A 24,792-nucleotide genomic window follows, 5' to 3' on the forward strand; every position below is an offset into this window, starting at 1 on the left:
AATGGAGAGGTTTGATCTTCCTGCAGTCCATGGGACTCTCAAGAGTCTCCTCCAGCACCATAATTCAAAATGAGACTCCTTAGGGTAGTGATAAAGCTGGATATCAAATCCGAATTCCTCCCTCCTTCCCTCTGCATTTGAATTTGCAACTATGTGCACATTTCCCCGAACACAACAGATATTACCTCTACGTCAGTGGTTCCCAAACTTCCCCTTCTCCCTACGGACCACTTGGAAATTGCTGAGGGCCTCAGCGAAGCCTTCAGTCGTCCTTTCTGCCTCTTGTAGGAATCGCAACGCACTGTTCTGGATGATGTACGGTTTTTAATTGTATTTTTATTGCTTTGTTTATGTCTTACACTGTGCTTTGCGGCGCTGCAATTTAAGTTCCGCAGCGACACAGTCTTTCTTGCTGCTTCCCCTCGCTGTCTTTTGGGCTGATAATTCTCTCCTTACACGTGGCCTCTCCCTCTGAGTAAACCCATCTGGACTGCGCTGCTAATGTTCTGCTTTTGCAGGGAGGGGCAGACCCAACAGAGGATCCGTCCTTCCAGTCCAAAATGATAGAGGAGTCCGACAGACAGCAGTTATCAGATTACATATCCCCCTCTCCACACTTTTCCGTCTATCTTGAAGGTGTATAATGTGTGTGTCACATTTGTAAATATGGTGTAAATGAGTGAATAAATGAGATACTGTGTAAATATTTCCGCCCAGGTAGTTCGTGTGTGATGGTGCAACAGGGTTTATTTTGGGGGGGGGGGTTGCTGAGGCTGCTTGGGGTGGTGATGTCACCGGGGGAAGTCCGTGGTGATGTCATGGTGGTAGCACTTGGAGACGGAGGTTAATTGGGAGACAGGAATGAAAGGGGTCTGAACACCTCAGACAGTTCATGGGTAGGCAAACTAAGGCCCGGGGGCCGGATCCGGCCCAATCGCCTTCTCTATCTGGTCCATGGGCAGTCTGGGAATCAGCGTGTTTTTACCTGAGTAGAATGTGTCCTTTTATTTAAAATGCATCTCTGGGTTATTTGTGGGGCATAGAAATACATTAATCCCCCCCCGCCAATATAGTCCGGCCCCCTACATGGTCTGAGGGATGGTGGACTGGCTCACGGCTGAAATAGGCTGCTGACCCTGGGCTGCATCAATAGGAGTATAGCATCTAGATCAAGGGAAGTAATAGTGCCACTGTATTCTGCTCTGGTCAGACCTCACCTGGAGTACTGTGTCCAGTTCTGGGCACCACAGTTCAAGAAGGACACTGACAAACTGGAACGTGTCCAGAGGAGGGCAACCAAAATGGTCAAAGGCCTGGAAACGATGCCTTATGAGGAACGGCTAAGGGAGCTGGGCATGTTTAGCCTGGAGAAGAGGAGGTTAAGGGGTGATATGATAGCCATGTTCAAATATATAAAAGGAAGTCACATAGAGGAGGGAGAAAGGTTGTTTTCTGCTGCTCCAGAGAAGCGGACACGGAGCAATGGATCCAAACTACAAGAAAGAAGATTCCACCTAAACATTAGGAAGAACTTCCTGCCAGTAAGAGCTGTTTGACAGTGGAATTTGCTGCCAAGGAGTGTGGTGGAGTCTCCTTCTTTGGAGGTCTTTAAGCAGAGGCTTGACAACCATATGTCAGGAGTGCTCTGATGGTGTTTCCTGCTTGGCAGGGGGTTGGACTCGATGGCCCTTGTGGTCTCTTCCAACTCTATGATTCTATGATTCTATGACCCCTGGGCTATTATTTTGCTTTGAGCACCTGCATTTATTTGATTCATGAGAAATCCAACTTAGAAACACTGATATGGAGTTGTTTTTTTAGGAGGGGGTGTTTTACCAATGTTTTTTTTTTGGGGGGGCAGCGCCACGCATGCATGCACCAAGTCAGTGTGGACATGTTTAAAACCTGAGGTCTTAGTAGGCCACAAGCTTGATGCGAGTCCACAGTGTGATACAGCAGCAAAAAAAGGCTACTGCAATTCTTGAGTGCATCAACAGCAGTCTCGTGTCCAGACCAAGGGAGGTTTTGGTACTGCTCTGTTCTTCCTTGGCCAGACCACACCTGTATACAGTGGCACCTTGGTTTTCAAACTTAATCCATTCCGTCCGTTCCAAACCCAAAAGGTTCCAAAACCAAGGCGCGCTTTCCCATAGAAAGCAATGCAAAACGGATTAATCCATTCCAGACTTTTAAAAACAACCCCTAAAACAGCAATTTAACATGAAGTTTACTCCCTAACATGACGGGACAAGGGTGGTATTGTGGGTTAAACCACAGAGCCTAGGACTTGCCGATCAAAAGGTCGGCGGTTTGAATCCCTGCGACGGGGTGAGCTCCCGTTGCTCGGTCCCTGCTCCTGCCCACCTAGCAGTTCGAAAGCACGTCAAAGTGCAAGTAGATAAAGAGGTACTGCTCCGGCGGGAAGGTAAACGGCGTTTCCGTGCGCTGCTCTGGTTCACCAGAAGCGGCTTAGTCCTGATGGCCACATGACCTGGAAGCTGTACGCCGGCTCCCTCGGCCAGTAAAGTGAGATGAGCGCCACAACCCTAGAGTCGTCTGCGACTGGGCCTAACGGTCATGGTCCCCTTACCTTTACCTTACTCCCTAACGAGACCATCGATCCATCAAATGAAAGCAATAAACAATGTACTGCAGTCACACAATCAGTAGCTGAACTGGGTTCCACACAGCCACAAAAACGCAAAATAAATAGCAAAAACAGGCAGACATCAGCGTAACACTCAAAATGGAAGCGCAGCACTCAATACAGAGCACGTTCAGCTTCTGGAAAAAGTTCGCAAACCAGAACATTTACTTCCGGCTTTGCAGCGTTTGAGTCCCAAGGTGTTTGAGAACCAAGGGACCACTGTACTGTGTCCAGTTCTGGGTACCAGAGTTTAAGGAGGATGCTTACAAGCTGGAATGTGTGCAGACGGCAACCAAGATGATCAAGGGACTGGGAACCATGCCTGATGAGGAACAGTCGAAGGAGCTGGGGATGTTTAGACTGGAGAAGAGAATGAGAAGAGAGATGATAGCCATCTTCAAATATCTGAAGGGCCGTCACCTGGAAGGTGGAGCAAGCTTCTTTTCTCCTGCTCTAGAGTAGGACTTGAACCAATGGATTCCAGTTACGAGAAAGGAGATTGCAACTCTAAGATTCTATGATGCTATGTTCTTAATATAATGCAGCAGAGTTAAATTGATGCATCAATTTTTCCATCAACACTTCCAATGCTTCTTCTAATAGACTTCCAAAGCAATAACAAAACATCACAGAAGCTGCAGAGTTGAGCTTTTGGGAGGTGGTACTCCCAGAAGCACACTGCAATCTCTTTGCGTTTCTTCCCCAACCACGACGACTACATTCTTCTCCTCACCCATATGGTCAGTGCTGATTTCCCAAGTTCCAGCCTGACGCTCTAACCACTACACCCCACTGCCTTCCTAGACTCCTTCTGCTCTGGGGCAGCTCTATAAAATCAAGTAGGTAAATCAATATGGGGAAACAAAAATGTCCCTTAGAGAAGGCTCTGAATATTTTCTTCGAAGCTTGAATTTGTTTTATTCTGCACTCTTTCATTCGATGTAAACCGCTTTGATATTCTTTCTTTAAAATATAAAGCAGTGTGGAATTGAAATGAACAGTAATGATAACAAATTCCACTGGGGGAGGAAAGAAAAGATTCGTAGACCTTCCATTGTGGTGACCCGCAAACCAGGTTTAAGACAATTAGCTGGATAATAATAATAATAGTAGCAGTAATAATAATAATCTATTTATACCCCGCCCATCTGGCTGAGTTTCCCCAGCCACTCTGGGCGTCTCTCAATTGAGTGTGAAAAACAATACAGCATTAAATATTAAAACCTTCCCAAAACAGGGCTGCCTTCAGATGTCTTTTAAAGATAAGAGAGCTGTTTATTTCCTTGACATCTGCTGGGAGGGCGTTCCACAGGGAGGGCGCCACCACCGAGAAGGCCCTCTGCCTGGTTCCCTGTAACATGGCTTCTCGCAGGTAGGGAATCACCAGAAGGCCCTCAGAGCTGGACCTCAGTGTCCGGGCAGAACGATGGGGGTGGAGACGCTCCTTCAGGTCTACTGGGCCTTTGAGGCCGTTTAGGGCTTTCAAGGTCAGCACCAACACTTTGAATTGTGCTCGGAAACATACTGGGACCGAATGGAGGTACCTTCAAACGTAGCCCCACGTAGAGCGCATTGCAGTAGTCCAAGTGGGAGATAACCAGAGCATGCACCACTCTGGCGAGACAGTCTGTGGGCAGGGAGGGTCTCATCCTGCGTACCAGATGGAGCTGGGAGACAGTTGCCCTGGACACAGAACTGACCTGCGCCTCCATGGACAGCGGTGAGTCCAGAATGACTCCCAGGCTGCGCACCTGGTCCTTCAGGGGCACAGTTACCCCATTCAGGACCAGGGAGTCCTCCACACCTGCCCGCCTCCCGTACTTCTGTCTTGTCAGGATTCAACCTCAATCTGTTAGCCACCATCCATCCTCCAACCGCCTCCAGACACTCACACAGGACCTTCACTGGTTCTGATTTGAAACAGAGGTAGAGCTGGGTATCATCCGCATACTGGATTACCCTTGGGATCCCTTTCCAAATCTACAATTCCAAGAACTCTGCTGGGCGTCAGGAGAAGAGTGGTCGAGGCGACGGGAGAAAAGTTACAAGGCGACACAAAGGACTGCAGAACAACTACATACATTTATTCTTTGGTTTGCTGCGGAGGAACAGAAGGTGTGGTCAAGGAAACAAGGCACTCGCCTCTCTTGCAGCTCCCCACCCCCCCGGAGGAACCGCTCCTTCTACAATCCCGTTCACCTGTCCGGCTAAACACCAGCTCCAAAGACGACAACCATGGCCCAGTTGATGAGATGCGAGCCAAGTTGTCCAGCCGTTTCCTTTGGCCAACAGTCAATTGTCCTGCCGCTCGCCTTGACCTCTCCGAAGTTTTAACAGCTTGGCGGTGGCTGGATTTCGTCACGTGCAACCCCCCGACATCGTGCAAATCGCCTCCCGCTCCTTCGCAGCCTCTGTCCTCGCGAGCCACCGCTGTCAACTTGAGACTCGAAAGGCTTCGACTTTTACCTTCTTTGTTTTCTTTTGGTGCAGTGGGGGGGGCAAGGAGGGCCTAAAATACCCCCCATCCATTTCCTCTCTATTCCCCCTGCCCCAAACCCACCGCAAGACACCAGAGGTGTAAACATTTAAATATATATATATAAAAAACACACAGAACGTTAAGTGATATTATGCAAGCGTTGGGTTTTCTCGGCGTACGGGGAGGTGCTGCTGCAAACCCGATGTTAGAGGGGGACAACAACAACCCCCCATTCCTTTTTTTATTTTTTAAAAAAGGATAGACAGGGACGTTCCCGGGATTAGTGGTTAAGGCAATGTGGCGTGGATGACCAGTGTGCAGATCTGTGAAGTGGTTTGATATATCGGTTTGGAGACCAGAGGCTTTGGCAGAAGCCCAGAAGAGATTAAATGGGGCTGAGGGCCTAGTTCTGACAGCGAGCCCCCCCCCCCGAAGAAAAAAATGTACAAGGGAGGTTTGGGCAGGAGCTGAACGATCCAACATCCACACTCCCTTGCACTTTCTCTCACGGCACAACAACAAAGCCTGTTTTCTTAAAGACATTTTCTCCTTCCATCTCTCTATTTCTCTTTTTCTCTCACACACAAACACACACACACTCAGGCTCTGTCCCACTCATTCAGTCAGAGCACACTGCGCCACTGCGCAATGCGTATTTTGAGGCGCCCACAATATTTTAAATTTTCCAAATGGGCCCTCGGGTCTAAAGAACGCTGGGGACTCCTGTCCTAAACCAACGAAGGCTAGTTTCGAAAACCAAACACTGAGCGAAAACAACCAGAAGTGGAGCAGAATTCGGGACTGCAGCCCTCGCTCACCTTGCGCATCATGCGTCTCAGAAATGGGACGCAAAACTCGCGCAGGAGCAACTGTGGAACTCCCTCCTGCAGGGACGGCCACCAACCCAGACAACTCTAAAAGAGGATCTGAAACCCTCACAGAGGAGGCGAAGGCTATCTGGTCACAACGGCTATGCCTCCGAGGTCAGAAGCAGCCATGCGCCCGAATACCAGTTGCTGGAATCCACAGGTGGGGAAAGGTCTTGTGTTCAAATCCTGATGGTGGTTCCCCATAATGGGCATCCGGTTGACTGCGGTGAGAACGGGGTGCTGATCCAGATGGATCCTAACCCAGCGGGCTCTTAACTTTTTATTGAATGTTGACGACCTGGCTACAGCTCATCATTGTGACGCCTGGAATCTCCCGCGCCCAAAATCGCCTCTTTCATTATTGAAAAAGGCCGGATAATGTTTTTTCGCGAATCCGAGCGTCGTTGCTGGTTTCTGTGTTTCCAGAAAGGAACATCCCATTTCTCTTCTAGTCCCTGCGCTCGCCTCCCTATTGTCTCAGCCGGGAGTTTGAAACCTGACCCCGCAGCCTCTGTAAGCAACCTTAATTAAATCCAGCTCTCTGCCGTTGCAGAAATGAGATGCTGGCCTGATGGAAGAGACCTGAGAGGCTCCAAGCCTTGCTCCCCACATTTTAAGGCTCGGTGCGTGGAAAATGGCAGAAAACCTTGTGCGCAGCAACAGCCGTAGCAATAGCCACCTCTTCGCGTTCCAAGGACGGACTACTCCCTTGAAGGCCCAATCACTTTTGGCACCTCAAAACACAGGGATAAAAACCACAGCCTGCCAGAAGGCTTTGGTCCCAATCCAGACCCTGCCAAAGAAAACGTCGATTCAGCCCCACACATGGCCTTCGCAAGACGCCCAAACCTTTCGCCAGAGATCAAAAGCACCTAAAAGCCTCTTGCTGGGTCAGATCTGTCTAGCCAGAATCCTGGTCTCACCACAGCCAACCAGACGCCCACCATGAGAAGCCCCAAAGCAGGATCAGACCGCAAAGGCCGCTCTCCCCTCGCGCGGCTTCAGAAACAGGTATGGAGAAGCATTGCTGTGTGAATTTGCCTAACATTTTTTAAAGCCATCTAGGTTAGCGGCCATCGCCGCTTCCTGTGGCAATGAGTTCCGCAGGTTAACAGTGCGCCGCGTGAAGGAGGACTTGGGGTTGGGCTGGATGACCCTTGGGTGTCCCTTTAAACCGTACAAGTCTATGAACTCTGTGAGTAACAACCATCGGTGTGGGGTTGGGGGCCTCGGCCAGAAAGAAATACCCTGGGCCGCTCAAATCTTCCTCAAGAAGATTATGGAAACAAGTCACTACAGAGCAGGAACCTAGTATGTTTTAAATTTTCCCCTCGTTTTTCCTTCCATGTAGATTCGAACAATGCGAGGGGCCGTGTGCCTAACTCGGGGACGCTGTTCCGTCGCTCTTCCTTGCACAAACATGCAAACACACACACACACACAAACGCACAACCCGCTCCCCCGCTGTCATGTCAGAACTGGGAAAAGGGTCCATCGAGAAACGAGGAAATCCTGGTTTTGAGAAGGTTCTAGCTTGTGATCACCGAACTCCTCTGTCCGACTTCCCCCGTCTTTTCAAAAAACATGAAATCCTGCAGAGAGAGGAGAGGAAAAACCAACGGTAAAGTAACACAATTTATTTATTCATTTATGATGGTGCGATTTATTGTCGGTGGGTTTTATGTTCTGCAGACACACCCCAGCTCAGGTATCCGGATAGATCAGCTCCCCGCCAGATGTTTTGGACCACCGTATTTTTCGCTCCATAAGACGCACCTGACCATAAGACGCACCTAGTTTTTAGAGGGGGAATGCAAGGAGAAAAATATTCTGAATCTCGGAAGCCAGAACAGCAAGAGGGATCGCTGCGCAGTGAAAGCAGCGATCCCTCTTGCTGTTCTGGCTTCTGGGGTAGCTGCGCAGCCTGCATTCGCTCCGTAAGACGCACACACATTTCCCCTTACTTTTTAGGAGGGAAAAAGTGAGTCTTATAGAGCAAAAAATACAGTAGTTTTTAGAGGGAGAATGCAAGGGCAAAAACATTATTTAAAGGGAGAGCTGAGCAGAGCATGTCTGCATCCCAGGCTCTGCTCAGCGCTCCCTTTCACGAGCCGCGTGGAGCGTGTGTGTGGCCCTTGCAGGCTTTCCCCTTCACTGGTGGGCTGCCCTTCTCCCTCCTCGGGGAAAAGCCCCCAAGGGCCGCACAGACGCTCTGCGCGGCTCTTGGGGGCTTTTCCGGTGGGTGGGGGAAGGGACAGAGGGGCTAAGTCAGAAGCTAGAACAGCAAGAGGGAGCACTGCGCAGCGATCCCTCTTGCTGTTCTGGCTTCTGGGACAGCCGCGCAGCCTGCATTCGCTCCATAAGACGCACACACATTTCCCCTTACTTTTTAGGAGGGAAAAAGTGAGTCTTATAGAGCAAAAAATACGGTACATTGGCACCTCCAAACGCCATGGCCGAGTTGTGATCCAAAACAGCTGGAAGAAGTGGCTGGGGAAGCCCAGCCAGATGGGCGAGGTATAAATAATAAATTATTATTATTATTATTATTATTATTAGGCAGCTGATTGCTGAAGAGAGCAAGCGCCATGATAGTAAGACGACAGGATGCGCTTCTGACAGACTTTGTACTGGATCACACCTGTCTCTGCTCTATATGCTGCTGTTTAAATTTTATTCTTCTTATTGATATATTATTGATCAATCTCTCTCTCTCTCTCTCTCTTTTAATTTTTATGGTTTTATTGTATGGTTTCTTGCTTTTATTGCAGCAAACCACTTTGATTTTATACACAAAGACACACAGAGTTGTAGCTTGGTTGTCAAACGCCTTGGTACTGGTATGTTTCGGCTCCCGAACGATCAAAACCCAGAAGTGAGTGTTCTGGTTTTCAACCTTTTTTTAGAAGCCAAACGTCCGACGGGGCTTCCACGGCTTCCGATTGGCTGCAGGACCTTCCTGCAGCCAATCAGAAGCCGCGCTTTGGTTTCCAAACGTTTTGGAAGTCAAACGGACTTCTGGAGCGGATTCCGTTCGACTTCCGAGGTACAACTATACAGTGGTACCTGGGTTTTCGAACGTAATCCGTTCCAGAAGACTGTTCAACTTCCGAAACGTTTGAAAACCGAGGCGCAAAGGGTGGTCTGCAAATTCAATAGAGAAAATTGAAAAAACCTCAGCGGGAGCCGTTTGACTTCCGAGGCCCATTCGAAAACAGAAGCATTTGCTTTCGGGTTTTTGGTGTTCGAAAACCGAAGCGTTCAACTTCCGAGGCGTTCAATAACCAAGGTACCACTGTGTGTGTGTGTGTGTGTGTGTGTGTGTATATTTATATATATATATAATGATATAGTGGTCTATACATAATAATATCAACAACAGCAACAAGGCAGGATAGAAGCGATATAAATTAAATGCAAAATCTAGGAATGATTTCCAAGGGAAGGTGGCAAGTTACTAGACCTCAAGCAACCTCCAAGTCAAACCCGTCCTCTGCGCTTACATTTCCTGGCGAAACATCCCATCCTTCTAATTTAAAAGTTATGACATGTTCCCTGAGATGGAAGGATCTTTGTTTTGGAGGGGGTATTTTTGGGGAAAGTTTTGTTGGGAGTTTTTCCTGTTGTTTCTGATATTAACTGATATTACTGATATTTACCTTTATATCTTTGTTTTTATGCGGAAATTGTCCAGTTTTGTTATGTCGTTTTTAATGTTTTTTTTAAAACTAAAGGTAAAGGTAAAGGGACCCCTGACCATTAGGTCCAGTCGTGGCCGACTCTGGGGTTGCGGCGCTCATCTCGCTTTATTGGCCAAGGGAGCCGGCGTACAGCTTCCGGGTCATGCGGCCAGCAGGACTAAGCCGCTTGTGGCGAACCAGAGCAGCACACGGAAACGCCGTTTACCTTCCTGCTGGAGCGGTACCTATTTATCTACTTGCAGTATGACGTGGTTTCAAACTGCTCAGTTGGCAGGAGCAGGGACTGAGCAACAGGAGCTCACCCCGTCGCCGGGATTTGAATCGCCGACCTTCTGATCGGCAAGCTCTAGGCTCTGTAGTTTAACCCACAGCGCCACCCACTTCCCTTGCAAATAGCTTTAGATACCTATTAAAAAGGTAAAGGTAAAGGACCCCTGACAGTTAAGTCCAGTCGCAGACGACTCTGGGGTTGCGGCACTCATCTGGCTTTACTGGCCGAGGGAGCCGGCATTTGTCCACAGTTTTTCCAGGTCATGTGGCCAGCATGACTAAGCCGCTTCTGGCGAAACAGAGCAGTGCACGGAAACACAGTTTACCTTCCCGCCGGAGCGGTACCTATTTATCTATTTGCACTTTGACGTGCTTTCGAACTGCTAGGTTGGCAGGAGCAGGGACCGAGCAACGGGAGCTCACCCCGTCGCCGGGATTTGAATCGCCGACCTTCTGATCGGCAAGCCCTAGGCTCTGTGGTTTAACCCACAGCGCCACCCGTGTCCCTTTTTTTTTTAATGACTACTTTGTTATATTTGTAATTATGTAATTATGTAAGCCACCTTTTCGTGTTGTAAGCCACCTTGAGCATTCTTTTAACTGCGGAAAGGCGGCGTGCAAATAAACTGATGGTGATGATGAACTCACAATGAGGAAACACGCTCCCAAAAGCACCGCCTTGATCTTGACATCGAGGTCCATGGGAAACTGGATCCCAAAGTTGTCTGTGTCGGTGAAGACTTCCTTGAGGAGTCCGCTCCACTGCTTGCTGATCCTCCCGACACCTCGCGATTCGTCGCGGGTCTTCACCTGCAGGAAGGTACAGAGAGGTGCGGTCAGCAACGCAAGCCGTGACATCAGAGGCTCAACACAGGAAGTGACCTCATAAGCCACCCCGCCGTCCATTCGAAGGAAGTGACCTCACACACCAGCTTTGGAAGCCACTTCCTGTTCCACCCAGGACAGGAACCGACGACTCCAGCTTTGCTTTGGATCAGGGTGGATAAAAATCAATGATTTTTTAAAAAAATAAATTTTGAAAAATCTGATTTTTTTTATTTAAATTGGATTTTTTAAAAAATTAAATTGGATTTTTAAAATAAAATGCTTTTGGAGGAAAAATCTTTATAAAGATAGTTTTCTGTTTAAGTTACATTATAGTCCAAAGGCTATTCATCAGGAAATAAGGATTTGTTTTAAGGTTTTCATCTGTGCTAAAACTCAGTCTAAGTTTGTTTGTGTGTGTGTGTGTGTATATGTGTGTGTGTGTGTGTGTGTGTGTGTGTATGTGTATATATATATATATATATATATATAGTTTAACTACATCAGTTAACAAGCATGGATACATATGCTATAATGTTATTGCTTTAGTTAAACAAATTGTTTAAATTGTTATCAAGGAAATGATTATTTTTCTCCTTCCAACAAAGTACAGCAGAAAAGTTGTCCAAATATAAAGTTAACTCATTAAACCTTGCAATAATTATCTGTCTATGTACAGTGGTACCTCGGGTTAAGAACTTAATTCGTTTCAGAGGTCCGTTCTTAACCTGAAGCACCACTTTAGCTAATGGAGCCTCCCGCTGCCGCCGCGCCGCCGGAGCACGATTTCTGTTCTCATCCTGAAGCAAAGTTCTTAACCTGAAACACTATTTCTGGGTTAGCAGAGTCTCTAACCTGAAGCGTATGTAACCCGAGGTACCACTGTAAATCTAAATCAAATAAATGTTGGAAATGTGAAGAGAAAGACGCTTCCTTTTATCATATGTGGGGTTCCTGCGGTAAGATTAAGGCTTACTGGGAAATGATATGCAACAAAATGAAAAAGATTTTTCAAAATAATGTTTGGAAAGAAAACAACCAGAAGCTTTTCTTTTGGGAATTATAGGGACAGAACTACCTACCTACCTACACACACACACACACACACACACACATCCCGAGATTTACATTGTTGGCAAAGGGCACTTTGCACATGCTCAGAAGCCGTGTGTCCTCTGGAGAAGAAAGACGTGGTGGGGCAAGCAAGAAGATTTGGCCCGTACATTAGAATAGTGCATAGCTGTCAACGTTTCTCTTTTTTTAAGGGAAATTCCCTTATTCCGAATAGGATTCCTCGCAAGAAAAGGGAAAAGTTGACAGCTATGGAATAGTGAGCATCCTTATGAACGATTGCCCAAAATTTAAGTACAGCTCGAAAAGCCATTTGCACTTGAGTGGACCGTGAGGTGTGATGTACAGTGGTACCTCAGGTTACATATGCTTCAGGTTACAGACTCAGCTAACCCAGAAATAGTGTTTCAGGTTAAGAACTTTGCTTCAGGATGAGAACAGAAATCGGGCTCCGGCGGCGCAGCAGCAGCAGGAGGCCCCATTAGCTAAAGTGGTGCTTCAGGTTAAGAACAGTTTCAGGTTAAGAACGGACCTCTGGAACGAATTAAGTACTTAACCCGAGGTACCACTGTATACATTTTGGCCAGTTTGTGTGAAGCTTCGCCACTTCTTCAGCCTCTGTGGCTAACCGTCATGGCCGCATCAAAGGCAACCAATATGGCGGCCTTGCGGGACGTCACTCGCTGTCATGGCTGCCACCTCACAGCTGATTTAGCGGTTGGGCCCTTCAAAGGGCCCTTCGCCAACAATGTAAATCTCGGGATGTGTGTGTGTGTGTGTGTAGAAATTTCCCAAACTGCCTCCCGCTCCCATGAGCACCTCAAAGTTGACGTCCCCGCCACAGCTGCAGGCGAAGCAAGGCCCCAGAACGCGAAGAACCGTCTCCTTCTCGACGTTCTGGATGGAGAACTTGGGGTTGAAGGGGTGCCACGTCTGAACCACGTACCCGATGGTGGTGCCCGGTGGGCATTGAACTTCCAGCTGCGAGGAGAAGAGAACAGTTTTGCGTGTTAAATTGCTGTTCTAGGGGTTGTTTTTAAAAGTCTGGAACGGATCAATCCATTTTGCATTACAGTCATACCTCGTGTTGAATACGCTTCGAGTTGAGCGCGTTCGAGTTGTGCTCTGCGGCAACCCGGAAGTAACTTCTGGGTTTCGCCGCTTGCGCATGTACAGACGCTCAAAATGACGTCATGCGCATGTGCAGAAGCGGCGAAAAGCAACGCACGCATGTGCAGACGTGCTGTTGCTAGTTATGTTTGCTTCTACATGCTTCTAGATTCGTATCTAGAGGTACCACTGTACTTTCTATGGGTAATTGAGTGTCTTGGTTTTGGAACGCTTTGGTTTCGGAACAGACTCCCGGAACGGATTACCGTATTTTTCGCTCCATAAGAGGCACTTTTCCCCTCCTAAAAAGAAAAGGGAAATGTGTGTGCGTCTTATGGAGCAAAGGCAGGCGGGAGGCAGGCGGGAAAAGCTCCGCGCGGCTCGTGAAAGGGAGCACTGAGCAGAGCCTGGGATGCACGCATGCTCTGCTCAGCGCTCCCTTAAAAAAATATTTTTCTTGCATTCCCCTTCTAAAAACTAGGTGCGTCTTATGGTCAGGTGCATCTTATGGAGCGAAGAATATGGTGCGTTTGAGAACCAAGGTACCACTGTACTCGCCTTTTCCCCAAACCAAAAAGTCCCAAACATTGCAAACTCGTAAGTGAGTCCCTCTCTCCTTTTGATCATTTTGCCCTTTTCTGAACCCTTCCCAACTCTTTTAACAACATCCTCTAAATTCTAAATTATATTCCGGAAACTTGGAAGATCTCAAGGGGCCAAAGAAAGTCGTTGTATCGCGCTACATTAGAAGCAAAAAAACCCCTTGTTTGGATGAACCGGAAGAGTCGCAAAGAGATTCCACTTCGCATATGGATTGATAATATGGACAGATTAGCTACGTACGAAAAATTGCTTGTTGGCGCAAAATAAGAATGGAGAAATACGAAGAAATGTGGAACAAATATCTAAGTGACAAGGCGGATAACAGTGGGAAATAGAGGACGGAGAGAGTGGTGATACTCAGGCATAGGGATATTAAAGGTAAAGGTAAAGGTAAAGGTAAATTAGGTCCGGTCATGGCCGACTCTGGGGTTGTGGCGCTCATCTCGCTTTATTGGCCGAGGGAGCCGGTGTACAGCTTCCGGGTCATGTGGCCAGCAGGACTAAGCCGCTTCTGGGGAACCAGAGCAGTGCACGGAAATGCCGTTTACCTTCCCGCCGGAGCGGTACCTATTTATCTACTTGCACTTTGACGTGCTTTTGAACTGCTAGGTTGGCAGGAGCAGGGACTGAGCAATGGGAGCTCACCCCGTCATTGTGGGGATTCGAACCGCCGACCTTCTGATCGGCAAGCCCTAGGCTCTGTGGTTTATCCACAGCGCCACCCGCGTCCCATAGGGATATTACTGTATCTTAAAAAAAATTAAAGAAAAAACAAAAACAAAAAACAATACAGTGGATGCTCGGGTTGTGAACGTGATCCGTGCGATTCGGTGCTTCTGCGCATGCACGACTGCCGAAACCCAGAAGTGACCCATTCCGGTACTTCTGGGTTTCGGTGGTCCATAACCCGAAAAAACGCAACCTGAAGCGTCTGTAACCCGAGGTATGACTGTATCCTCTTTGAGAAATAATATGTAAGGCGGTGAGAGGCTTGGCGACCAGAACCGCTCACGGCATGGACCGGGCATATGCACTGCTCACCTCCTGAAGGCAACAAGGGAACCAGCAACTGACGCATTTGAGGGGGCGCACCATGCGCAGGACCTCCCGTCCCGCCGGGTCGTCCAGACGCATGGAAAAGCGCCGCAGGGATCCGCAACAGTTTCGCGTGCAGCAGTCGTTCTGCTCCTGGGCGTGGAAGATGTGCTGGCCCAGGCTGTTGCGCACTTCATACTTGTTGTTGCCTTCAAAGCCTATGAATGCTGGGGAGGGAAAGAGGGGGGAGAAATGGCGTCACTTACGGTGATGCGACAGGCTGGTGGACTCATGCGCCACCATCGACGGCCTTCCACGGCAACCTCTTTTCTTTTTTATTTATATATGCTTTTCAGATCTATACATTTCACTGATTTTACAATCATTTTGACACTTTTAAAACTTGACTTCCTTCCCCCTCTTTCTGCGGTTCCAAAGTGGTTTCCAAATAATCATCGATCAATACGAAAAATTAATGGAAATAATTTGAGACTTTTGGAAAGCTCAAACAGCAACAGACTAAGATTAAAATTCACAACAGTATTTCTAAGCAACTGGTTTTGTTTAACCAAGAACATTTTTAGCAGGTGCTGAAAAGAGCACAGCGAAGGCGCCTTTCTGATATCAAGTGGCAGGGAGTTCCAAGGCTCACTAACGAGCTTTGTGGCCAAGTGGGGACATCTGAATTTAAACATCTGAATTACACCGCCACAGCACCCAAATCTCAAACTAGAGGGCAGGCCCTCTGTGCATAAGCTTTAACAACAAAACTTTGGTCCAGATTTAGGAAACCACTTCCTGGTGGGCTCTGAACGCCAAATCTCCGCCATTCGTCTCTCACCTTCCACAAGCTCCACTTTCTGGTGTATCAAAATTTGGTCAACCTGAGGAGACAGAGGCCACAAAAATCAGTGAAAAATAAAAATTGTGTGTCTCCCCCCACCTCAAAAAAAGGGGGGGGGGAAGAGAAATAATCCACAACATAGACCTAGGCCACATGCATTTAAAGCACTGTGATGCCAGTTTAAACCATCATGGCTTCCCTCAAAATATAGTCTGGGAATTATAGTTTGTTGAGGCACCCCCATTCCCCTCAGAGAGCTAGAATTCCCAGAGTTCCCTGGGAAGAAAAATGGAAGACGGTACCACTCTGGGAACTGTAGCTGTTCGAAGGGGAACAGGGAGGTCTTCTACCAACACCCCAATGAAACTATAGCTCCCAGAATTTAACGGGGGAAGCCGTGTCTGTTTAAAGAGGTATCCTAGCGATTTAAACATATGGCATTTCTAAGCCTGAAAAGATGGACTCCCTTGTCATTTCTGAGGCCGGACACTCCCCGATTTAGAGACACGGTTCAGCTCAGCCGACCTCACCTGGCAGCTTTCAACAGGGGCCACACCTGAGCCTATACCTTCAAGAGCAGGTGTGACCTGTTTGTGTAGTGGTCATGTAGGACTGCTATGAGGAATTATGAAAAATGAGGCGAGCCATTGTGTCGGCGGTGAAAACATCGCTTTCACTGGGTTTGGGTCACTGACATGATTTCTGATCCATCCCACAAGCATCTCTGCCTCATTTTCTCTATGCCTGACAGTCACGTGTCATAATAAATAATAATAATAATAATAATAATAATTAATAATAATAATAATAATAATAAATTTATACCCTGCCCGTCTGGCTGAGCTTCCCCAGCCACTCTGGGCGGCTCCCAATTGAGTGTTGAAAACAATACAGCATTAAATATTAAAAACTGCCTTCAGATGTCTTTTGAAGATAGGATAGCTGCTTATTTCCTTGACATCTGCTGGGAGGGCTTTCCACAGGGCGGGCGCCACCACCAAGAAGGCCCTCTGCCTGGTTCCCTGTAACCTCACTTCTCGCAGGGAGGGAACCGCCAGAAGGCCCTCAGAGCTGGACCTCAGTGTCCGGGCTGAAAGATGGGGGTGGAGATGCTCCTTCAGGTCTACTGGGCCTTTGAGGCCATTTAGGGCTTTCAAGGTCAGCACCAACACTTTGAATTGTGCTCGGAAACGTACTGGGAGGCAATGGAGGTCTTTCAGGACCAGTGTTATGTGGTCTCCCAGTCCCCAGTCTAGCTGCCGCATTCTGGATTAATTGCAGTTTCTGGGTCACCTTCAAAGGTAGCCCCACGTAGAGTGCATGGCAGTAGTCCAAGCGGGAGACAACCAGAGCATGCACCACTCTGGCCAGACAGTCCGCGTCCAGGGAGGGTCTCATCCTGCGTACCAGATGGAGCTTGCAGACAGCCGCCCTGGACACAGAATTAACCTGCGCCTGTGTAAAGCATTCTAACACAGACTATACGCTGATATCCGCCAGCAATTTCTAGATCAACTCTGTATCCCGAAATGGAAACCAGAGATGGAGGTCATACATTTCCTATTACTGGGGAATGATCAGGAGCTCACCGAGTTAGTGGCTAAATATCTCTATTTGGTTTTTTGTCGTCGAAATACACCGCAGACGTCTGACCTCCCTGGAGACAAAGATGTGGCGATAGATTACTCTGCCTCCTTTTTTCTTTTAGCAAATGTTTTGCACCACTGGGGAAGTGGCAGTTTGTTTTGGATGTGATGCCAATAAAAGGTTTGAAAGCAAAAGTAATCTCGGGGTCGTGGGTTCGAGGAAAAGATTGGGTTGGACTAGATGACCCTTCCATCTCTGCCTGGGCCCACACAGACCTGAGTGTAGCCACCGATAGCCCTCTCCTCCACCTCCACGAATTTGTCCCATCCTCTTTCAAAGCCGTCCTTGCCTCCTGTGGCGGGTAGTTCCACAGGCACATGAAGCGGAAGAAGGGTGTGAGCCATCCCTCTCAAGCTGCTCAAGATCCTTTCGGCCGGAGAAGCCGGAGGGTGAAGGCAGGGAAAAGCGCAAGGCCCGGCGGCTGGGATATGGAACCTTACCTGCGCCAGGTACTCAAGGCCGGGAGGGATGCTGCTGGCCACGGGCAGATAAGGGGTGATGCCCGCATGGGGGTCTGGAGCTTGGTGGTGGTGGGGCGTAGCGGCGTGATCCCGAAAGGCACGAGGAGGCGGCTGGGGGGGAATAATTTGCCCCGCTGGAGGGCTGCCGGCTGGATAGACGTTGAACCCAGGGCTCGGCGCCGTGGGGACAGGGTGAGGTTGGTGTATGGGGTATGGGGGAGATGCAGTGGGATATCCGGGCTGTGGAACGTGGTACCCTATGGGATGGGGGGAGAGAGAGAGGGAGAGAGAAAGAGAGAGAGAGATTGTTTAAGACTCATCTACACCCGCAAATCCTTTAAAAAAATAAACATTACTGTGCCTTTAAGAAACAAATGTTACTTTATGGTTGTTGTTTTATAATTCTTATTAAATTAATCAGGATATTCATTAAAACCAGGCTTCCTCAACCTCGGCCCTCCAGATGTTTTGGGACTACAACTCCCATCATCCCTAGCTAGCAGGACCAGTGGTCAGGGACGATGGGAATTGTAGTCTCAAAACATCTGGAGGGCCGAGGTTGAGGAAGCCTGATTTAAATGAATATCCTGATTTGTAAAACAGGAAATTTAGTAAGAATTATAAAACAATTGTAGCCTTTCAGCTAGGAATCCCAGAACCGTGGCCCAGGAAGCGATCTCCCATGTCCAACAGGTAGATCGTGATCTACCGGTAGATCACTGGACGTCTGTGGTGATCACTGGTAGATCACTGGCTCCCCGCAAAGAAGCTCTACAACTTTGCCCCCTAAAAAAAAGCTCAACAGTTTTGCCCTGCACCCCAAAGAAACGTGGTAAAAAAAGTTCAACAACTTTGACTTGAACAGGGCTTTCCTTCCTGGACTTCAAAAGGGGGAATAGATTATTGCCAGTTTTTAACTTTGTGAGTAGATCACAGTCTCTTCGGAGTTGGCCACCTCTAGCGCAGTGAGGAGGAACTAAAGAACCTTTTAATGAGGGTGAAAGAGGAGAGCGCAAAATATGGTCTGAAGCTCAACATCAAAAAAACGAAGATCATGGCCACTGGGCCCATCACCTCCTGGCAAACAGAAGGGGAAGAAATGGAGGGAGTAAGACATTTTACTTTCTTGGGCTCCATGATCACTGCAGATGGTGACAGCAGCCACAAAATTAAGAGACGCCTGCTTCTTGGGAGAAAAGCAATGACAAACCTAGACAGCATCTTAAAAAGCAGAGACATCACCTTGCCAACAAAGGTCCATATAGTAAAAGCTGTGGTTTTCCCAGTAGTGATGTATGGAAGTGAGAGCTGTACCACAAAGAAGGCTGATGGCCGAAGAATGGATGCTTTTGAATTCTGGTGCTGGAGGAGACTCTGGAGAGTCCCATGGACTGCAAGAAGATCAAACCTATCAATTCTGAAGGAAATCAGCCCTGAGTGCTCACTGGAAGGACAGATCCTGAAGCTGAGGCTCCAAGACTTTGGCCACCTCAGGAGAAGAGAAGACTCCCTGGAAAAGACCCTGATGTTGGGAAAGATGGAGGGCACAAGGAGAAGGGGACAACGGAGGACGAGATGGTGGGACAGTGTTCTTGAAGCGACAAACATGAGTCTGACCAAGCTGCGGGAGGCAGTGGAAGACAGGAGGGCCTGGCGTGCTCTGGTCCAGGGGGCCACGAAGAGGCGGACACGACTAAATGACTAAACAACAAGAGCGCAACCCACTGAGAGACGGAAATTGCAGCTTAAAGGATCCCCTGCTTTAAAACCTCCATCAAAGAAGGAGAGCTGTGACCCCAAAACCTCTTCTCTTTCCATGGTTCATTTTGCATATCACAAATCCCTGCATATTTTACAAAAAACTAAACCATTTAGTCTTCCATTATTACAGTGGTACCTCGCAAGACGAATGCCGCGCAAGACGAAAGAGTTTTCCGTTTTTTGAGTCGTTCCGCAAGACGAATTTCCCTATGGGCTTGCTTCGCAAGACAAAACGTCTTGCGAGTTCTTGCGAGTTTGTTTCCTTTTTCTTAAAGCCGCTAAACCGTTAATAGCCGCTAAGCTGCTAAGCCGTTAATAGCCGCTAAGCCGTTAATAGCCGCTAAGCCGCTAATAGCCGTGCTTCGCAAGACGAAAAAACCGCAAGACGAAGAGACTCGCGGAATGGATTAATTTCGTCTTGCGAGGCACCACTGTAATTCCACCAAAACTTATTTACACTGCTGGATTTATCTTGATGCTGCCAGGGTTTTCAAATCTACACAATCTCCCCCCATATATTCAATAAACAATATTATTAAAGGTTATTTATGTACACTACTGCAGCCCGTGTTTTGTTAGCCCCAAAATGGAAAACGAGCGAGGTCCCTGCCAAAGAAGAACGGCAACTTAAACTTATGGAATATGCGCAGCTTGCGGACTTAACGTATAGAATAAGAGAACAAGAAGAACATACATTTAAAGAAGATTGGAAAACGTTTATTGAATATATGGGAAATATATTAATGCGGGCAGCATTAAGATAAATTCAACAGTGCAAATAAGTTTTGATGGATGCAATAATGGAATACTGAATGGTATAGTTTTTGTCAAATATGCAGGGATTTGTGATAGGTAAAATGAACCATGGAAAGAGAAGGGAAGTCACTGATACCTTTAAATTGTAAAACAGAAAATTTAATAAAAATTATATACAAAGAAAGAAATACAGAATGTGAAAAATGGAGAGGTGTAAAAAATCACAAAAACCACAGCACCTCAGTGTCCCCCTTAAACCAACCAACCAAAAATAAAATATTCCTGCCGAAAGATGCATATTATAAAAAGCAAACCATAGTTGTGTCTATAAGAAGAATATTCTAAGCTCCACAGTTGGGTAATACCTTTATTAGGGTCAACCTGAGAAGCCACAAAAAGGGGGGCAAGCTTTAGAATTTCCCAGATAATTTATGGAGAACTTGAAAGCACACTTCTGTGACTTTTTCGTTTCCCCCCTTTTTTTTAATAAAGGTCTTTAAACGGCTTGCAACTTCCTAGCTGAAACTGGGGGTTCCAGGTCTGACGGGAGCTGAGCTGGGGAGGGGGCAAAAGGAAAGGTTTTGCGGGAGCTCCTGAAAGAGCGATCGGAGGAGTTGACGCGTGTTAGGAGAAGGAAATACACAGAAATGGCAGGGAGGAGAAAGCTGAAAACAAAGAAAAAGGAAACTGCAAATGGAAAGCAGGGAGGAGTCACGGCCAGGGAGGAAGTGAGAACAGGTCATGAGCTTAAAATATTTTTCTTTAATAAAAAGGAGTGTTCAGGATGCTATTGCCTGTTCTTTGGGCAGCTATTTTGGGGTGGAGGGCAAAGTCCAGTGGGGGCACCTGCGTCGTTCCGCCCAGGGCCGGATTTAGGTTTGATGAGCCCCTAAGCCAGGGGTCAGCAAACTTTTTTTGCAGGGGGCCGGTCCACTGTCCCTCAGACCTTGTGGGGGGCCGGACTATATTTTTTTGGGGGGGGGGAGAATGAATTCATTTGCCCCACAAATAACCCAGAGATGCATTTTAAATAAAAGGACACATTCTACTCATGTAAAAACATGCTGATTCCCAGACCGTCCGCGGGCCGGATTTAGAAGGCGATTGGGCCGGATCCGGCCCCTGGGCCTTAGTTTGCCTACCCATGCCCTGAGCTACTGAAGGTAATGGGGCCTTTATATGTCCAGCTGTCCTTTGTCAACAAGAAATTTTCACTTTTTTGTGTGCTGAACATATGCTATATGGTAATTGATGGACCTCATAGGTATCTTAAGCCATTTGCCCATGTTGCCACGCAACCAGTCCATGCAGAATGTAGGCACCCTATAATAGAAAGGAGAAAACCAGTGATATTTTAGGGAGCAGGCGGGGCTCATGACTTACACCCTAATATACACCCAGGTTTTTGCCCCCTTTGAAATTTTTGGGGGCCCAAAAGAGAGTGGGGCCCTGAGCTATAGCTTGTATAAAGGTAAAGGGACCCCTGACCATTAGGTCCAGTCGCGGATGACTCTGGGGTTGTGGCGCTCATCTCGCTTTACTGGCCGAGGGAGCCGGCGTACAGCTTCCGGGTCATGTGGCCAGCAGGACTAAGCCGCTTCTGGCGAACCAGAGCAGCGCACGGAAACGCCGTTTACCTTCCCGCCGGAGCGGTACCTATTTATCTACTTGCACTTTGAGGTGCTTTCGAACTGCTAGGTGGGCAGGAGCAGGGACCGAGCAACAGGAGCTCAGCCCGTCGCGGGGATTCGAACCGCCGACCTTCTGATCGGCAAGTCCTAGGCTCTGTGGTTTAACCCACAGCGCCACCCACATCCCTACCCTATATATAGAAAGGAGCAAACCAGTGATATTTTAGGGAGCAGGCGAGGCCCATGACTTATATCATAGGAGCCTACACAACACAAAACACTATTGCTGTAGGTAGGTTTATATTTCATTTGTTTTTTCATCTTACATTTTGGAACATCCAGGGTTTTTTTCCCCCCCTTTAGATTTTTTTGGGGGGCCCCAAAGAGAGGGGGGCCCTAAACTATAGCTTGTTTAGCTTATACCGAAATCCAGCACTGAGAAGGCGACTTGAGTAAATTTACGGACTGGAGTAAATTTACGGACTATTTGAAAAGTAATTGTGAAGAACAGACGACGTTTGTAGGGTCGCAAGAAGTTTTGTGAGGAGTATTATTAGAAGTATTGTAAAAATGGAGAAGGGGGAGGATGATTTGTTAAGAGATGTAAAGGCAATATAAAGTTAAGAAATGCATAAGAAGTGGTTAAAACGGTGGATCATCAGAGGTGCTGATCGAAGTCTAAAAAGATTGTATAAGTGATAAGATTTGTGGTACATTTTATAATTTATATGTTAAAATTAATAAAAAATATTATAAAAAAAGAGAAGGCGACTTGCAGGCGTCTCAGGTAAGTTAAAATAGCCAGGGGGGAGCAGACAGTGACGCAGCCCCCCCGCGCTCCAATCCTGCCCAGCCGCATTCCAGCCATGCCCGTCACAATAGGCCTTGCCCTGCCCCAGGGAAAGGGGTGGCAAACATCGCAGCTGACTTGGGTGGGGCTGCAGCGGCGCCTCTTTTCATGCCCCGATGCCCATGTCTGCAGCAGAGACAGGATTCGCAAGTTCCGCCTCTCCGGTTTCTCTCCAAATCCCTCTTTTCTTTTCTCTTCCTCGCCCACTGAACAGGATAAGTGCTTCCTGGATCACGCCAGCCAGCCCAGCTTTCAGTTACCCCAGGGGGCCAAGCAGATGCCTCTTCTGGGAAACCCGCAATAGGATTCGAACACAAGACCTGCTCTCCCCTCCTGAGGTTTCCAGGAACTGGTTTTCGGATGCATTTACAGCCTCCAACTGCAAAGGCAGAATACAGCCATTCCTGGCTAGTAGCCATCGATAACCCTTTCCTCCTCCATGAATTGATTTAATTCTCTTTTATAGCCATCCTAGTTGGTAGACATTGCTGTATCCTGTGGCAGGGAGTTCCACAGTTCCATCTGCCTGAACTTTATTTCCTCTGCCCCAAATCTTCCAACATTCAGTGGACTGAGTGTGAGACTGCGGAAATGGATAAAAAACCCCCATGCAAACAATGACTATCATCAGTGCAGGGAAGGAATTTTTTTTTTAATCATCTACAATACTGTCTTTTTGCTTTATAGTACAGTCCATTGATTATTGCTTTCATTTTATGGAGCAGCGGTCTCATTAGATAGTAAAATTCATGCTAAATTGCTGTTTTAGGGGTTGTTTTTAAATGTCCGGAGTGGATTAATTTGTTTTGCGTGACTTTCTATGGGTAATTGAGTGCTTTGGTTTTGGAATGGACTTCCAGGAATGGGTTAAGTTTGAGCACCAAGGTACCACTGTACAAAGACTGTCGCAGGATTGGCATAAAGACCGAAAGGGCAAAGACGATTAAGACAGGCAAAGAGAGAGAACATGCCATTTGCATATTGTAGGAATCAGCATTTGGCAACCTTGACGTTCCTTGGAGGAGAAGCAGCCAAGACTGCAGATTCAGAGGTGATTTTTGGTTTGAGTTGGACAGGACCCTCCAAAGGACATCTAGTCCAACCCTCATCTGGTTCCATTTTCGAACGCATGATGTCGCTGCCTTACATATTTTGTTGTTGGTTAGTCGTTTAGTCGTGTCCGCCTCTTCGTGACCCCCTGGACCAGAGCAGGGGGTCCAGAAAGGACCTGTCTTCCACTGCCTCCCGCAGTTTGGTCAAACTCATGCTGGTAGCTCCGAGAACACTATCCAACCATCTCGTCCTCTGTCATCCCCTTCTCCTTGCACCCTCCATCTTTCCCAACATCAGGGTCTTTTCCAGCGAGTCTTCTCTTCTCAGGAGGTGGCCAAAGTATTTATTGGAGCCTCAGCTTCAGGATCTGTCCTTCCAGTGAGCACTCAGGGCTGATTTCCTTCAGAATGGAGAGGTTGGATCTTCTTGCAGTCCATGGGACTCTCCAGAGTCTCCTCCAGCACCATAATTCAAAAGCATCCATTCTTCGGCGATCAGCCTTCTTTATGGTCCAGCTCTCCCTTCCATACATCACTACTGGGAAAACCATAGCTTTAACTAAACGGACCTTTGTTGGCAAGGTGATGTCTTTGCTTTTTAAGATGCTGTCTAGGTTTGTCATTGCTTTTCTCCCAAGAAGCAGGCGTCTTTTAATTTCGTGGCTGCTGTCACCATCTGCAGTGATCATGGAGCCCAAGAAAGTAAAATCTCTCACTGCCTTACATATTATTTCTCTATTATCTCGCCTCTTCCTCCAAGAAACTCAAGGTGACGGAAATGATCCTCATTTAAATCCCACAACAAACCTGCGAGGTGGGCTAGGCAGCTGACCGGATCCCGAGGTCAGTCAGAGATCCCTGAAGAGGATTCGAACCCTGCTCTCCCAGGTCCTGGTTGGACACACTAAACCCCTACACCCCCCCTGGCTCTCGCAGACTGTAGGAGCATAAGAATGGCCTACTGGATGAGGCCAATGGCCTGTCTAGTCCAGCAACCTGTTCCCACAGTGGCCAACCCTTATAGGAAACCCTCCACCAGGATTCGAACACAGGACCGACACTGTGTTTACCAGCAACTGGCATTCAGAAGCACTGCTGCACTCTGAGCCAGACCACGGATCCAGCTCTGGGATCTGGATCTGGCCCAGAGGTGAGCTGAGGTCATGTGACCCATTTCAAC

General features: G+C 47.7%; 2 protein-coding genes across 4 annotated transcripts in view; one reads left to right on the top strand and one right to left on the bottom strand.

The window, feature by feature from the left end:
* TNK1 (tyrosine kinase non receptor 1) overlaps positions 1-704 on the top strand; it is a 38,837-nt gene extending 38,133 nt beyond the window's left edge. The window contains exon 15 of the mRNA XM_080979736.1: positions 89-704. The gene's annotated coding sequence lies outside the window, so the exon portion shown is untranslated. The remainder of the gene's footprint in view (positions 1-88) is intronic.
* Positions 705-4,710: 4,006 nt separating this feature from the next.
* The window catches only part of PLSCR3 (phospholipid scramblase 3), a 29,323-nt gene continuing 9,241 nt past the window's right edge, over positions 4,711-24,792 (bottom strand). For all 3 annotated transcript variants that reach the window (XM_080979950.1, XM_080979952.1, XM_080979951.1), the window contains exons 3-8: positions 17,542-17,819; positions 15,452-15,494; positions 14,617-14,837; positions 12,682-12,843; positions 10,615-10,776; positions 4,711-7,587 (exon numbers count right to left, since the gene is read on the bottom strand). In XM_080979950.1, the coding sequence (XP_080836076.1) occupies positions 7,525-7,587; positions 10,615-10,776; positions 12,682-12,843; positions 14,617-14,837; positions 15,452-15,494; positions 17,542-17,819 (929 nt within the window). In that variant the 3' untranslated portion in view covers positions 4,711-7,524. The remainder of the gene's footprint in view (positions 7,588-10,614; positions 10,777-12,681; positions 12,844-14,616; positions 14,838-15,451; positions 15,495-17,541; positions 17,820-24,792) is intronic.

The sequence above is a fragment of the Podarcis pityusensis genome, assembly GCF_964106645.2.
Source record: "Podarcis pityusensis genome assembly, chromosome: 13".
NCBI classification, from domain to species: Eukaryota; Metazoa; Chordata; class Lepidosauria; order Squamata; family Lacertidae; genus Podarcis; species Podarcis pityusensis.